The 17,667-nt window shown below is 38.5% G+C and overlaps 1 protein-coding gene across 4 annotated transcripts in view; it reads left to right on the forward strand.

Annotated features, from left to right (window-relative positions):
- The window catches only part of GRIN2A (glutamate ionotropic receptor NMDA type subunit 2A), a 175,693-nt gene that overhangs the window by 119,980 nt on the left and 38,046 nt on the right, over positions 1-17,667 (forward strand). For all 4 annotated transcript variants that reach the window (XM_071814972.1, XM_065850551.2, XM_071814973.1 and 1 more), the window contains exons 9-11: positions 3,139-3,264; positions 5,666-5,895; positions 11,974-12,134. In XM_071814972.1, coding sequence (XP_071671073.1) covers positions 3,139-3,264; positions 5,666-5,895; positions 11,974-12,134 — 517 coding nt within the window. The remainder of the gene's footprint in view (positions 1-3,138; positions 3,265-5,665; positions 5,896-11,973; positions 12,135-17,667) is intronic.

Here is a 17,667-nt window from a genome sequence, read left to right on the forward strand (position 1 = left end):
TAGAAGGCACGTGTCAGAGGTGATGCAAATAACTATAACAAAGGGAACGAACAAATAACCTCCCAAACCTGGTGCTACCCAAACAGTTTTTGTTGGCGGTTAATATTTCTGTTTAATGAATCAGTTTTTAAATTAAAGAGGCTGTACTTCCAATGAAAATATTCAGATACTTTCTTTTCATTTCTATGAGTCGGTTAATATTTAAATTGCAGTTGCAGCATGTTGTAATTATTGTTTGAAATAGAAGTACAGGGGTGTTTTCTAAATGTGCTGCAAGTGTAGTTGATTTTTACTATGGACACGTCTTAAAAACCTGCTTTACCACAACTATCCAAACAGAGGCTGTTTTTACATTTTTCACAACAACAGAGTTATTAGATTTCTAAATGCGTTTAATGTTATTGGTTTAGTTGGATGTACATATAATTCAAAAAGTAAAAATAACCTCTTCTTCTAAAGCTCTATAGAATAGCATTACTTTTGAAGAAATCTGATTTACTGCACCAATAAATCAAGACTGTGCTCTCAGAGATATGTTCAGGGGTTTTTTTAGACGTAGATGAAATTGCCACTTTACTGGAACTGACTGTGTATTTCAATTAGGTGTATGAAGTAGTAAAATGCTTTGGCAGAATTTATTCACTAACTGATTTTATTTCAGTTAAGCAAATGGCTAAAAATAGAGTCATCTTACATAATTTTTTATTATTTTTTTTTTAAATCTGTCAAATATATATATATATTTTTAATAACACTTGATTGCACTTGATGGAAATACCTGTTTTTGTGATTTGTTCCTATGAGTGTAACAAGTACGGGATTTTGTCTGAACTAGATTTTCCATTTGCTGATGGTGTCCGATAGATGTGAGTGACTGGTGGGCTCGCAGCCTCTTCCTCATGACCTGCTGCGTTCTGGTTTGCATGTGGGTGTCGTCTTCAAACCAGAATTTTATCCATCTTAAAAAAATTTCATATCATACTAAAATTCATATATACTAGATCCGTAAATAATTTTGTAAAGATTATGTGGAGATTTGATTCAACTTTATTTCAACAAATGAACAAAATAAGGGAGATCGCAAATCTAAATTTTTATATAAGAGGGAGAGAGTTCATAGGTGAGGTCAGTTTTCCTTTTTTCAGAGGCATTGATGGCGTAAGAAATCTATTCTCCTGTTTATTTTCTGTCTTGTTTTAAGTATTGGTTTTGGTGGTTTGAGGTAAAACTTAAAGTTACTGGAGTAAGACATCTTCATCGCTCAGTATCCTCACTGCCAATCATTTGAAATGTACACTGGCAAGTCATATATTAGTATTTTTCTGCCATATCATAGCTTTGCTGAAGATTATTAGAAAACCTGCTGCTTGCCTGAGGGAAGTTCTCTTTCTGTCCTTTGAGAATCAAAGAACAGCCCTGGATGTGTCATTTGATCTCTAATGTGACAGGAAGATTGACTTTGTTATTCAATTGATTTTGTACTTGTTCAATCTTACCGCTTGCTATTCTAAATAGCTTTTTATTTTTCTATTGCTTCTTTTAATCCTCCACCTCATTACCAGACTGCTTAAATTATTCAAGAACATTCTGCTTAAACTGTTGTTTATAGCTCGCTTTTCCACATCAGCTTGTTTTGCCCTTTGCCTTATTTAGATTTTGACAAATTACCATTGCTGCTTCTGATAAGTTTTATCTGGTTTGCTTGATTCTATGAGAACGCTGTCAAAATTGTATGATAGTTTTACATGAATTCAAATTTGTTCCAATTAATGTGTGAATCCATAGAATATTTATATTCACTGCATTCGGCTATATAATGTCCTCTACCTGTCTGCATCTGAAGGGATCTTTCTCTGCCTTTTGAGAATTCTGTTATTTTGCTACTTTACTATTCTCTTCCAAGCAAATAATGTCATTTCCCGCAATGACGGAGAATTCTCAGTGGTTCAAATCTGAATTTAAATTCAAAGAATGAAGAAGTTGGGATGGAGGAGCCTCTTGGGCTTTAAAAAACAGGCAAAATATTGGAACAAACTAATTTTTTTGTCATTTCAAGTGCTTCTTTATTCTGTCCTAATTTGAAATAGTATAGTAAGATATTTATTTTCTCACACTTCAGAGCACACTCTAACTTGCGTTTTCTACCAAAATTAGGATACGAAATGCTTCCAGAGAAATTGACTTAATAAAAAGCTATTGTTTTGCCATACAAAACCTTTCTTACATACATCCTTATACGATGACAGCTACCGGGGGGCTCCTAAAAACGACTGAATTTGTGATCAGGCAAAGGTGATATTTGAGATCTTTGTGTTATCACGTACTATTACCATACATATCTAACCCTTTCAAAAATTGGCGCTTCGTCTCCTGTTTGAAACTGCTTTTAATTATCCGTTCCAACCCACTTCTTTTCCTTAAGAGTGTTTTTTCTGTCTTTCAAACTGATATTCCGTTGTCCTTAAAAACATTTTGATTTCAGAAAGATGCTCCTAGCTGAGAATCAGCCTGTCAAAAGGATGTGTTTGCAGCTGGTAAAAACAACATCTTCATTGCAGGTAGACAGCAGTGGACACGGAGAGAAAAAAAATCTGAAACAAAAAGTATTTACTTTGAATGCAAGTACTTAACTTTTCTCCCTAACACTTTATTTTGGATAGAAAATGAGAGAAATCTACTTCAAATATATACCAAATCTACTTCAAATATATACCAAATGTATATAAACATATGCTTAATTGCTTTTGCTCTGCAGGAACACAGTCATGATGGTTGGGCCATTCTGTTTATAAATAGATGTAGTATAGGATAAATAGGAATGGGCTACCTGATTGTAAACTGAATAAACAGTGAGTCAAACCCACTATTTGCCCTTCAGTGTCAGTTAAGGCTTTGCCCAAGAAAACCCTCCAGCTCTTGGTTTTGAATTGTCACTTACATTTAAGATTTTTGACTGTCTGAATTTTGCGTATAGTAACAGCAGTTCTTTGTATATTACTATTATATGCTAGCATTGTGGTAGGAACAATTGAATTTAAAGGAAGCTGCTGGGCTTGCCCAGCCGAAGACATTAGGATTCCTGTGCTGCCACTGGTTTAATGAACTGTGTTTCTGTTTCTCTTGTCTGTTTTGCTGCAGAGCCTTTTAGTGCTTCTGTCTGGGTGATGATGTTTGTGATGCTTCTCATTGTGTCTGCCATGGCTGTCTTCATTTTTGAGTACTTTAGTCCTGTCGGGTATAACAGGAACTTGGCACAGGGGAGAGGTAAGCTTGGCATTTTACACAACCCTCGAGCTATAAAAAAAATCATGTGTTTCCCATCCCTTGCCCTCCATCTGTTAAAATAAACATGACATAGGAATAGAACAGTGAAAGCAGCTATGAAACTATGTTTGCTTTTCATTTAAAACATGATTTCTTGAGCGCTTATATGCGTATGTTTGTATTCCAATTCATTAGAATAAAGACATACAGAAGGGTAAGTGATATCAGAGAGAGCTGTGTTCAGACAGTATTTGGTTAGTATTCTATACAGTACCAGTTGTTGAGTCGCAGCTTAAAAAAAACATTGGAATAAGTTCTACAGACTCCTGACTCTCATGAATTCAGTTCAGAGATAATGGTTTAAACTGGTGTGGTTTGGTGGGTAATCTGGAAAAACAGCAGTAACATGGTGTGTAGTTTTATATAGTCCCTATAAAAATTCTGATGAGCTCAGCCTGGAAATGAGGCCAGTGGCAGAAGGGCAGCGCTTCTTTCCCTGTAGCATCCATGGTTATAGAAACTTCATTCTTAAAATATACCAGCACAACAGATTTAATACAGAGCTTGCCTTTCTCAGTGAACGTTGCAGTTGTATGTTATTAGCACTTTGACCTGAGAATGAGGATTCCATGTGTTCTGGTGCCCTCACCCTTCCCTTTCTTTACTTACAGCTCAGAGTGCAGCCTGTTTTTAATTTCTAAATCATATTTGCCTTGTTTTATAACAAGAGATCTTCCAGCTTGGTGAACACAGTTCCGGAGACTATTAAAAGCTAATGATTTCCTCTAGATTATGATTGGTTTGTTGCCTGAAAAAGGGGATTAGTATGATGTTCAGATGATGCTGTCATTTCAGTAAGATGGTAAATGTGTAACCTCTGTCCAAAACAAACACTGTGTTTAGGGAGGGGAAATTGAAGTTGAGTACAGACACTGGGGATGCACAAGGCTGCTCATTTCTGCACCACCTCCCATGCCAGAATTGATTATTTAGCGTACTTGTGCCTACAAAGGCATATTATGGCACTAGACCGTCTTAACTTAGCTCTGGAACCACAAATCCAGCTGCCATTCATTTGAAACATGGGAAGCTTAAAATAAATAGGAAATTTTATGTAGGTTGCTCCTTTTCCTGGGCATTTTTGGCAGGATGCAGCTCATTGGTAATATTGATAATACAATCTCCAGTGGCATAAATGGAAGTTTAGCCTGCTTTCTTGTCATATGCTTTCCTTATCATTATTGCTCAGAAAATACATAGTATCCCTGTATCAGCTCAATCTTAGATGGCTCTAGAGGTTGGCTTCATGAACCGAAAGTCAGCTCCATTGTGTTTATTTTACTGCACTCTATCTTCTGAGCACGGCTGCAGAATTGAGAGGATAATCTAAGATGCTGGGCTTAATTGCATTAGGAAAAATATGCACTGCATTAGAGAGCGTTTCCACTGAAATGAGAACATTTACTGATTACACCCGTTTTCGGTTTTATTGTTTTAATAACAATTAAATTAATAACTGAATCAGAGTTTGTAATGTGCATCACCTTGGATAAAGGAGCAAGATAAGGAAGCAGATAATGTTACAGGTGTCTGCATCAGAGCTGATTGTCTGAATTGCTATTGAATTAAAAAATAGACACTTGTAAAAAGGTCACGTGAGTCACATGCAGGGGAGGCTTGTTCCTCTGCACTGAGGGTGAGGGACCATGGATGAGGAGCAGTGACTGCGCTGGGGAGAACAAACTCCTTTATTCTCAGAGGCTCCACAACCGAGGCTGTTTCAGCAGATGATAGGGTTGCTCGCCCACTCTGCCAGGAACCGGACATGAGGTGTCATGCTGACCATTTTTTCTGGCTTTGGGGTGAATTAAAAGCTGACTGAAAACAGGAATAACAAAAATTACAGAATGGATTAGCTGGGACAGGTTTTTACCTGTAAAGCCAAGGCGTTTGAAGGCAGGGATGTGACTGCATGTGTGAGGCAGCCAGAGTTACAAAATCATTTGGGTGAGAAAAGTACTAGAATTGAATCATTCAGGCTTAAAGCCACAGTTTTCCATTTCCATGTCTGCTGGCACAGAAGACTGAGAGCAATCCTGTGGCATGCACATTACTACGAGAGACAGCTCAGTTTGCTTCTCCAAACCTGTGCTTTCCGTTTTCATTTAAAAACTTTTGAAGTCAATGCCACATATAAAAATGTTGAAATATTTTTGACAAATATGTCGTTACAATAGAGAGTACCTATGGTAAATCCTGGGATTCCCTTGGGAGTACAGTGAATATGTATTGAAATATTTTTTAAACTATATCTTTGTGAGCACTTTGTTGTTATTACATAGGGTATCTTGCCAAGGTTTGATGTAATTGCTACAAAAATAGCTGCTGTTTGCAATGACAGATCCCCATGGACCATCCTTCACAATCGGGAAGGCGGTGTGGTTGCTCTGGGGCTTGGTCTTCAACAACTCTGTGCCTGTGCAAAACCCCAAAGGGACAACCAGTAAAATCATGGTGTCGGTCTGGGCTTTCTTTGCCGTCATCTTCCTGGCCAGTTATACAGCCAACTTAGCTGCCTTTATGATTCAAGAGGAATTTGTTGACCAAGTGACTGGACTGAGTGATAAAAAGGTAGGTCTTCAGCTCACAAGAGGTCAGTGCCTGTTCTTCATAATCCTTTGACAAATTTATACTTTGTGCTAATAGACTGAGCAAGATAATAAACTAAAAGTGGATGATTTCCTTCTGAGTGTAACCATTTAACAAACCTGAGACCCAAAGTGTGAAAATATCAGACTGTTTTCAAAGCCTTTATGTTGTGTTTTTCAAAAGTAACTGCATTAATTGAAAAGTACTCTGAATTTGTGATGGAAATCAATTCCTATGTGATTAAAAGGAACACCTTACCAATATAAGATAATGTGAAGAATGAAGAAGTCAGCTTGAATGCAGGGAAGGCATATTTGAAATTATTTGAACATCTCTGTGTGGAATGTTAATAAATCAGCAACTAGCCAGTAATTATCAGAAGCCGGGTAGTGCTCCTGGAAGAATGTTTTTTTGCTCTCTATAAAGTGTGCAAGGAAGTTATAGAAAGAGTTCAGATTTAAATGGTGCCAGCACGAATAGGCAAAACAATGATAAAAAGTGATACTTACTGTCTGTGGATGTTTGAATGTTTTCCTTGCATAAAGTGGCAAAAATAAAGAGGAAAAATAAACAGAGAAGAATATTTGGAGGTTTGTGTTATCACATTAGAATGAGATGTAAATACATAGGATAAGGGATAGAATTTTTATATATTTGTGGAAAACCCTTTCCTAATTGAAGAACTTCCATATCAAATGCACTTTGAGCAGTAGGCACTGATGGTTCCCTTAAACTCTACTCACATTTCACACATTGGCAAATAATAAATATGCATATTTTTCGTATCGTTCTAGCTTGACTGAACTTTCTTCTGCTGAAAGTATACATCCCGGATCTTTGTACTTGTGAATTTTCTTCGATAGTCTTAGAAATGTAGCAATTACTTGTAATTTTATTCCATTTTTGTGACTGCTTTGTAATAGCGGTATTGCATGGAGGAACTGAAGTCCATTTGCAGAATTATTGTTGCGATGGCTGTGCACAAAATACATCAAGGGCATGCTGTTTTCAAGTTTGTGCCCAGCTGTTTTAAATTGAAACTAAATATTGACATTAAGAAGTAATATTTAAATAGAGTATAGCACAGGGGAGAACTTCACAAGGGATTTATCCCAAAGGACAGAAAACAAAGGCAACAGCTCACATAGCCTTGTGTCTGTGTTTTGTTTTAACTGCTTTTTATGACCAGCCTTTTATTGATCTCCTGGAGTATCAAAACATGGATTGCAAGCTCGGCCAGAGGAGAGCCAGATAAAAAGGAACAAAAAATGACAGTAGTTTTGTTTTCATTAAGTCATGTTGTTGCAAAACCTTTGAAAGAGTATGAAGCCTGTTAAATATACCTCTATTTTAAGATAATATTCTTAGTCAGAGGCAGATAAAAGGTATTCTTCTCTTGAGGATCAAAGGGAGGGATGTGAGCGATGCCTTTCCCCTGTTTGTGAGGAAGTGCAGAGCATTTCCCTGGGAAGTCTGGGTTTTGGCCGGGTTTGCCTTGAACCCGGCACAGCACCAACACTGGGCTCTGTCCCTGAGCTTCCCCTCTCTGCGGGCTGTTTGCCACTCACACCTATGGGCTGTGAAAATGCCAGGTTTTGTTCTCTAGCTTTTGACTAATAACTTCCTTATTTTTGTTCTATTCATTCTGCTAAGGAGGATTTTATCGCCACAGAAAGCAGAAATAGCAGAATACTTGAATCAGAAAATAGCATCTGCTTTTGTGTGGTCTTCTGATCATTTATTTGATCTGCCACCCTTGTTTTTATTTTACAGTTCTTCAAATATTGCCTGAAGCGTACAGAGATAAATCAGGGGAGCAATGCCTTTTCTGATTAAATTGAACAAGCCAGAAGTCCAGCAAAGCAAGGATGATCTATTTCCAAACATTCTTCTTGTCATACGCAGGTTTTGCCTCCTCTGCAATCCTGAGCTGTCTTGGATTTTAAACAATCAAATAATTAAGGCTCATTTAAAGGAATATAACCTGATTCATGTGAAATTCTTTTTCTCCCCACTTTGCTGCAATGTTGTTAGTAGCACAGGTCAGGGATTTGCAGTTATTTTACTGTTGTTTAGTAGAGAAATCTTACTCTTGCTGCAGTCAAAGTGGTAATAGGCAAAAACCAGTGAGAAGGGAGAGACAGAAGTATAGTATGTACATTATATAGAATATATATGGTGTGTATATATGGTATATATATTAATAAGTAATATATAGAAGTTCAATAAATTTTTAGACACTTGAAATGTTGCTAATCAATTTCTGAATGCCATGTCATCTGAGTGTCACCCAGAAATACCTGGCACAGCATGTACTGGAGTTCCACGGGGTGGGTGTTCATAAACTCAAATGATTCAGAAGATGAGAGGAAAATTATGTTTTGACATCCTTGTATATGGAAAAGATGTTTAAAAGCTTTGTGTTCGTGAAAAGGTACAGAAAATTAGTCCAAAGGTATCAAGCAAAGCTTCCATTTGTAGCACTGGTTACTTTTGAGACCATTTGTGTCTTTTTCATGTAATGAGAGGCAAGAGGAGTAAAGGAGAGTAGATGGCAGTGGACAAAATTGTCTTGCGAAGCATTTATCTGCTATGATTCTTCCACACAGCCGCGTTTTAAGAAATGCTCCCCATGCATGTGGTCTGAGGGATTCTCTTCAACCTTAATAGGAAGCCTCAGTTATGCCACTTAAAAGTTCTTTATTTTTGCCAGATTCACAGTATTCTTGTAACGTTGGCTCTATATTTTTGTGCAATAGGGTGGCACAAGTTCTGCAGTTATTAGAGATACGTCTGTGTCAAAGCAGAGCAGACGGAGGTGAAAAGGCAGTGTGGGGATGATGGGGTAGTTGGGGTGACCCTTTTTGCCCCAATCTGTCTTTCCACTTCAATATGAGACCTTTGCAGTGTTTTCTGAGAGTTGTCAGACATAGATATCAACTGCATTTTGGTAACTGCTGATTAAAACAGTCTTGGAATTACTAAACACAGTAGCTGTGTTTTTCAAAGATCAGAAGTCAGATTGTCAGTGTTTTCCATCTGGTAAAAGAAAGCAGAGAGTTCAAATATGGGTGTTTTTCTATCACTCCAAACCAGCCGTAATTCCCATCAAAATCTGTGTGAGCAGAGGGTGAATATTTACTATTTTTTTTGCTATTTTAGTAATGTTTCCCACAGTTCCTCAAAGACCCCAGAACACTAGCAAACAGCTGCTCTGAATACCGACCTTATGAGGCAAGCACACAAGTCTTCAGATTCAGTCAATATTTAATGTTTGTGAAGATCACTTTACTGAATTCAATGAAATTGTGGGTTTGATTAAGACATATAGGTAAACCAAAATAACTAAAAATAGGACTGTTTCCTCAGCTCAGCCATCCTGTTTGGGGCTGGAGTTTTGTTTCATGTGCCCCAGTTGCAGCAGAACATGGGGAAACAAGAATGAATTGATTGGTCTTCTGAATAATAATAGATCTCTCCCCAATTATCATTCAAACAGAGGGCTTGTGCATTCAATTAAATTAGAAATTTAAATTAGAAATTTAAAAAAATTAACATACCAGAAAATGTCTGGGAAGATAAATTGCTTCCTCGCAGACATGATGTATTTTTATTTCCCATCGTGGGGCTGCAGGGAAGATGAGCACATGTAGAGACTTGATGCTGATTTCTCCGTGTCTCCCGCCTGCCGCATAGATCTTTGCTGCGATGTCAGAGCCCATGGACACATCAGCTCACAGACCGTCAGCTTAGAATTACTGATGAGAACTTCATACGCTTTACGCTAGCAAAAAGATTTCTAAACTCTTTCTTCCTCCTGCGAGCAGGCAGGAGGAGCAGATAATCATTTCCCAAAAAATTATCTCCTTGTGACTGTTCAAATCGGTTGGTTCGATGTCTTGTGCCAAGAAATACCAGTCAATGGGTGGTGTTTGGAACTATTTATCTCTCTGGATTTTCTGTATTTGAATTCCATGTATGAATTATTTCATCGATTCAGTTGCTTGTTATCCCCATGATCTTTGCATGAACCAGTACTTTTTATTAATCTCTGCTCTCCTGCAGAAATACTTTTGTGTTCTGTGAATGTTCAATTTGGGAGAGATACCTCAATTCCTTCAACCCTTCCTATGGGAGGAAGCTCCTCCCAACAACTTAAACTCATATGAATATTCTTGAGAAGTGAGAATATTCAGAACCAAACTCCATTTCTAAATTATCTGGATACTCCACCATAATCTTCCTGTTCCCTCGGTTCCCCTGGTCTACCCCAGTATTAGAAATTGGCAGAATACTTGTCACAGTTGAATTAAAAAATATGTGAAGTGTATGAGCAGTGGCAATTTTTATGGATCTTGAAATCAGCATTGTTTCTTTAATGATTATTTTCCAGTTCTATTGATTGGAAAATTTGATACAGACATTAGGAAATATTGGAAGCCTTTTTGCTACTTCAGGGATTAAGTCACTGTAGATTTAACTGAAGTTAAAAGCAAGCTACATCTATGTCAGTAGAATCTCTAGACATATTTAAGTGCAGGGTTTGTCTCAGTGTGGCATAATAAACACAAAAAGGAGGCAGCAAATATAGACTAAGAAACATGACTAGTGTACAGTGTAATTTTAGTGCATGGGTCAATTAGTATGTGTGAAGTAGTAGCAAAGTAATAATTTAAACAGTTAAGCTGTGAAAAGAGAAAATGAGAAAGGTAAGACATCTGTTAGCTAAATGAATAGAGAAAAATAGAGTTCATTCCTTTATGCTTTGTCAAAATATGCTTAATTAAAATGAAGCATTTAATTGTAGTACTGTAACATGAAAATATTGTTGCAGCAATAATTTCACAGTCAAGGTTTGATGGAATTGAAAACTACTCGCAGTTCTTGTATAAGCTTATTTGTATTTTTTTTGCAAATTGACACTGGGTCCTGGGGATTCTTGGTGCCCTGGCACCAACCTTTAAAAGAGAAGTATTGCATCTGTAGCCCAAAGGAAGCAGCGGCTGTATAGATATTGGCTGTCTCTTGCGGCACGGGGGATGGAGATTGCTCTTCTAACTTCCACAGTAAAAATAGTGTGTTTTGCTGTGGAATTCACGGGTGACTGCTTTTATCAATGCTCGATTGAGTTTCCTCATTAGCCAATAGTTTCTCTAATTTAAGTGGCCTTTTTCATCTATTTCTTAAAGAAACATTTTGACTTAATCCTAAAGTGTCACTTGGTATTCAAAGGGAGATATCGAAAAGGCACATATGAAATGTTCAGGTCTGTTAGGAAAAGCTAATAGGAGATGATCTGAATGATTTCCAGATCTGAGAGCTGAGTGTGCTCTGAGCTGTTGCTGTTCCTCTGCAGATCTTCCCTGGCTTGTTTGTCTGTGCTGAGGCAATAGTGACATAGAGTGGAAAGCTGCAGAACAAACCTATATGCTATCGAGCAAATGATTGGTAGTTTTAAACTGTAAGGATAAATAGGGACTAGGATTCTACATGTGAGAACTCCAGAAGCCCCTTTTCATGGCAAATGCTGTAGATATGAGAACTTTTATTCTCCATCAATCTGCTTCCCCCAGGCAGAGCGTTGGGGTCCTGTGGTGCAAATGGTTCTTCTAGCATCTTGGTGTGGGAACTGGCCATGTCACACCCACAGCGAAGGTGCGAAATGACTGTCAAAATGCTCTTTTCTTTCGGTTTCTCTTTACCAGTGTGTCTGCTTGTAGTTTGGGTTCTCTAGGGAGGTGCTGGCAGGTGAGGAACATCTTCCACATCTTCCAGTATCTCTCTGCTCCATGTTCTGCTGTCCTGCTGTGTTTCAACGCATGGGAGAAAGTCACATTAGAGTGGTGGAATTGAGCTGGTTTTATTTTGAATGTAAATGATTCTGTATGTTCAGCCAGTGTGAAGACACAGTTTTGGGGATAATGGAGCTGAATGAACCCATTGCATTTGGGTAGAAGAAATTCCAGGCAGCTTATACAGCGTCTGTTTTTTTCAAACTGAAACTGCCATTCTTCACATTTTGACCGCCTGAAACACTATGCTTTTCCCATTTGTCTCTAGTTTCAAAGGCCGCATGATTATTCACCTCCTTTTCGATTTGGAACAGTCCCAAATGGAAGCACTGAGAGGAATATCAGAAACAACTACCCTGATATGCACCTTTACATGACGAAGTATAATCAGAAAGGAGTTGAAGATGCCTTGGTCAGCTTGAAAACTGGGTAAGCTGTTTCCATTAGTTCTAAAGAATACTGTAGACTTTGCAAAAACTGAGAAACACTGATCTGTACTTACTGTGATACCGAACAGGCTGATGTCAGGAATGCTGTGTAATACATTTATATGACTATTTTAAAATTGCATGGAAGCTTCGATGTCCTATGTAAAATAGATTAAAAGGGAAGAATTAATATTTCTCAAATTGAAAAAGGGACAATACAGATGGACCTGGGGGCTCAACACAGAACATGACATTCTGTACAGTCCCTCGTTATCTTTACAGAACTCTCACAGGAATGTGCTTTCAGAGGGTGAATTTCTGACTAAGCCTGTTTGTCTGGCCAGTGCACAACTACTTGTTATTTCTTTACAACCTCCTGTCCCTTTGGTATGCTTTTAGGTCCCCTTTTACATTTTCTTCCCTGCTCTAATTAGCATGGCCCTGTAATTTACTGTCACATCTGAAGTGTTGACTTTGATCTTCGTAAAATCTGTTGAGATTGTCTCAAATATACTATCCAATCCTCCTTCTGGCAATCTTGGTAAGTATTCTGGCAAATATTGTTGTCCTTCCTTCAGATCTGAGATGCAGACTTGAGTACCATCCATCCTTTTCTGTCTCTGAAGGAGCCTGTTCTGTCTGGTTGGACAAAGAGACCGAATTTTCATTCTCAGTCCTCAAAAGGCAGGAGAGTGACTCACTGCTTGCATCAGTATTCATCTGGGTGACAGCAATGTGTTCTAGTTGCCTTTTCTAAACGTATAGGCTTGATGATAGCATGTGTATTTTTGTTAATAATACTGGATTACAGTTATCATAATTTATCAATATAGTTTGTTTCGCTTTCAAGTGAGAAGGCTAAGTTACCCATAGGGATTTCAGTACATCTACTTAAGGCACATCTCACTGCAGTTATTTATGGTGAACACAGGACACATTTCTTCCTGTACTAAATTAAGCTGTTACCTTTGTTCCCTTTCCAGGAACTGCTTGTCCTTTTAATTTTTACTCTCCTTCTCCCAAACATATATGGGATTATAATGTATTTCTTATGCAAAAACCCCTGAAGTCCCCAAATCTTTCCTTAGAGTGCAGGTTCCTTTCTTTAAAAAGTTATCCTCCCTACTGTTTCCTTCACTGCGGTCCCTGTGTTGCTGTCTGATCTCTTTTTGTTGTCATGTTTTTCTTGCTGCAAAACTGGAGGAGGCAGAACTGCTCCGGTTGGGCCCGTGCAAGTTGTATTTCCTGGGTGACAGCTACATTCTGCATTATTCTGTAATGCATAATTCTATATTCTATAGTCCTGGACACTACCATTCCTGCTGTGAATTTTTACAGAAGCTATCCTTAATTTCAGCCATGGCTAGGACTTGTTCAGTTGGATGGATATTTTATTTGGGGAACGTATGCTCCGTGTACTTTTCACCAACCATTTGTGCTACTGAAAGGCCTGAAAAACTGCAGTTACCTTTAAAATCAGGGCACCTGTCAGACACTTTAGCGTGAAGGTGAGGGGGCTACCTGGCTGCAGGGGAGTTCAGGACACTCACTAAAACTCAGGCTGGCTGCTCTTGCACCAGCTGCTGCTCTTCCTCTGAAGCTTTAGTCCTTTTGACAGCATAAGCTATTCATTTTTTATATCTATATATATAATCTTTCCCCCTCTGGAGTTTCTTTCCTCTTCTAAGTGATTTCTCGGTGTGGACACCCCAGGTGTCTGCTTTGCTCACCTTGACTGACATTTCAGTAGCAGATGGTGCAAATCAGCTGCCGTGTGCAGTGTGTTTTGGATTGATCTAAGTAGCTGCTGTTGTACATACAGCTGTGCTCCTTTGCGTTTGGTCTGATGGCACCTGCAGAAGGATTAAGCAGCACGCCACCAACTGCTCAACCTGCCCACAATCCAAGTGTCACTTTGTGTTTGCTTATGCCATGGATTTGGACGTTCCAGCAGGAAAGCAGCATGAAGCAGGTTATGTGTGTTCTGCCTTCAGGATCCGCATAGCAAGAGCTGTGCAAAGACCTGACCTGTGCGGCGATTGCGGGCAGTAAACTCGGTGACACGTCAGGCAGCATGGTTGTACCTTCTTTTTGCCTCAGCGTGGGGTCTCTCTAGAAAGACAATTTCATTTAGGTGACCAAACAGATCAGACTTTGTCATCCTCACCTGTCACTTACACCTTGAGCGCACCCAGGTTTTTTCTTTAAGAAGTTGCATTCTCCATAGGGAGGAGAATAGAAATTGCAGTAACTATTTGGTAGTGTATTAACAATTCCTTACCTCTTCTTTTCCTCCTGATTAATATTCTGCATAATTTTTCACTTCTTCTATCCAATTTTCTGTTCCATGGTATACATAACTGTTTCCTCATTTTGTATAAACCTGCGCTGCATATTCTTCTTTTCTCCCTCATGAATTATTTGACCAGGTTTTTCTTGCTGCCATGTAAAGTTTGTCTTTTCATCCTTACCTAGACTTGATCAAGTTTTCACCTTCTGTGCTTTGTTTGCTCCCATGATTTGTAATACGTCTTGCCCCGTGGGGAGCCTATGTTGCTATTGCTCTTTTGAGGATGGACCTGTCTCTCCTTCCTCAAACTGCATCTGTTTCTGAGCAAATATATAATTTCTATTTTCCTCTTCAGTGTGTGTATGTTCTGTTTACCTTACTATCGTTATTTTGCCTGTTCTCATATTTATCTCTTGTCAAAGGTTTTTCTATACTTCTATCTTGTATTTTTTCATCCTCATCACTGGAAGCATAAAACAAGCAATTTTTCTTACATATCGTGAAGCTTGCTACTTCTACACAGCTTTTTAAGATTAACTGCTTGGTAATTGTACAGTCATAGACCTGAGAAGGACTTGCAAAGATTGTCTGGTTGATATTGCTGCTGTGAATCAAAATAAATAGTACCTGTGCTATTCCTGAGGAATGTTTGTGTAACCTGTATCTATTAATATTTACAACTCACTTTCAAAACCGCTTTTGCTTCGTTGAAGGCATAAGATTTTGTTCCTTTTAATTCCGTATATATAGGGTTTGGTTCTTATTTTAAGGTGGAACAAAAGAATACCAGCAATCGGGCAATACTTAATGAGTGTATAATGCTACACGTGTGGCACCCGATCTGAATAGAATCAAACTATCAAGTAGTCATTTGTCACAGTTCAGTCTGGTTTTGTTGTATCTCAAACTCTTAAGTCTTTAGATCAGCTTTAATTAGCGTTAGCCTCTTGGAATGTATTAGGAATATCTCTCAAAGGAGACCATGATGTCTAATACATAATGTTATTGAGTTGAGCTGGAAGGAGACAAACATGAAACTACAAAGGCACAGATTTCTTTTTTGTTTGAGACATGCTCATGTCCCTTTCCTCATTCTGAAAACAAAAAAACAAACCAGGTTTTTTATCTTGCTTTGTCACAAGAAGTGAAAAATCATCTGCCTGGATCCAGTCACTACCGTGGCCATGAAAAACCTCAAGGGCAGAAGTGTGGGTAGGAATGTGTATTAAATAAATGATGTTCCTGCCTTTATTTCCTGGCCCGCTGTAGGGGTTAGATAGGTCTTGTGCTGCAGTATTGCTGTGCATGCAGAGAGGAGTGCGCACACATTTCTGTCCAGGAAGCCTTGAACAAAACACCCAGTCCCTTTGTGTTTCATCTCTGAGAGGTGAATCTAAGAATGGCTCAAAAATTACTTTACAAAGAAAGCATGTGCTTTTTTTTTTTTAATTAGAACAAACAACTTCACTACATGGGCAGTAGGCTTGGACCTATCTTGTTCAAATAGCATCAAAAACATTTGATATCATTCTAGAAAGGAATCGACTGGGAAATTCTGCAAATCAAAATGGAAATGAGATTTTTGCTTTAGACTGACACTGACATTATACCTGTTCCTTCAAGTGAATCCGCAGGGGAGGTTCATTGCAGTTGTCTCAAGAAGGGTTGTTGCTGTCAATGGTGAAGCCAAATTTATCAGCTATATTGGCTTTTCCCCTTTGATAAAAAATCAACCTTTGTTTCTGAAAACATTTTAAATTATCTGTAAAGTCTCAGTAATATCAGTTGTGTCGTATTTCTGAGATTCACAGATGCAGCTCTCAGAAAGCTGCTGAAACACCATTTGAACAAGCAGCAGAACTATCTGTGCTCCCTTTATTAATTAAAGCCATCAATTTGCAACCAGGCCTGTTAAACGGGAGCAAAGTTCATGCATCTTGTCATTGAAGTACTACTTAATGTATTTCAAAATGTCAAAATATTATACCTGCTTCAGTGCAATTTGGTACTGAAAGTAATCACAGTCTTACAAAGCTTGTCAAAAAATGTACCAGTGGTTCTCCCTAAATTCCGTGCATGGAAGGGACCAGCTGAACCCCGTGTGCTGTGTCACTGAGCAGCTCAGGAATTCTCCAGAGTTTTTTGCTCCTTAATGAAAACAGAAATGGCAGATATTTTCCTGAGCATTACTCAGAAGAGTGAAGTCTGTAAGACATTAGCTAATCTGTTCTTGGTGGGTGAAGTCCAGCCCTGCTAGAGCCATGATGGCTTCTCTGTGTTCTTTAGATGTTTATTGATCAAATAAAGTTCTAAAAATGCATCACAAGCTTTTCTGTCTATGCTGTGTTTAATTAATCTACATTTCTAGAATCATCTGTACCAGAGAGAGCGATCCTATTGATTTTGCTTCTTGACGAAAGAATAAGTCTTTGAATAGGAAGTAGCTAATTATTGTGTTGTGTTTACAGTGGCTGTTTGGATTTGTTTTCTTCTGTTTGCCTTGGTTGTAGTTAAAGAATACGAGCTTTTTGCAAGCAAACCAGCCTTACCTGTTGTGATTCTCTGGTGTGGGTTCTATCAGCTTGCAGCTGTTGAGTTCGCCTGTCGTGTTTCTCGGTGTGCGAGTGTTCTGCTGCTGTAAAACTGTCAAGAGGAGAAAATGCGATGGCAATAAACTGGAAATGTAGTTCATGTTCTCACCTTTGCCCCAGCACATCTACACTGGAATATTGTCTGGGATTTTACTGCTGATGGCTGAAATCAGAACATTTAATTGGGAGAGTCTTTTCTTACTATAGAGAAAAAATGAGAAACTTTCACTTGCCGATTGCCCATCACTGATGAATCCATCTAATTTTTTCTTCACTTAATTTTCCTCGATGTGAGGACTGCAGCTGCATATCACGCAGTGCATATCTTGTTTCAAGAAAAGAAATGGTCTGACACTGTGTGTTATGGCAGCATATTGATGTGAGGACTTTATTTCAGTTTCATTGCAAAAAAGCTGAGAATAGAGGTTGTTTCAAGGCAACTGCAGTAATGAATCCCTTGTGTTCCCTGGGCAAGCAGCCCCTTGTTGTGCAGCTGCAGACCCTCTCGCTGGCCTGAGCGGTTTTCAGTTGTTATTTACAGCCGCAGCTGTGCCTACATATTCAGGGATTTGATGCTGAAGTTTACTCGGGACTCCATCTGCCTTCCTGTTCAAGATTGCTGTGCTTGGTGCTTTATATGCATCGAGTTTAAT

This window comes from Patagioenas fasciata, chromosome 15 (assembly GCF_037038585.1).
Source record: "Patagioenas fasciata isolate bPatFas1 chromosome 15, bPatFas1.hap1, whole genome shotgun sequence".
Taxonomy (NCBI): Eukaryota; Metazoa; Chordata; class Aves; order Columbiformes; family Columbidae; genus Patagioenas; species Patagioenas fasciata.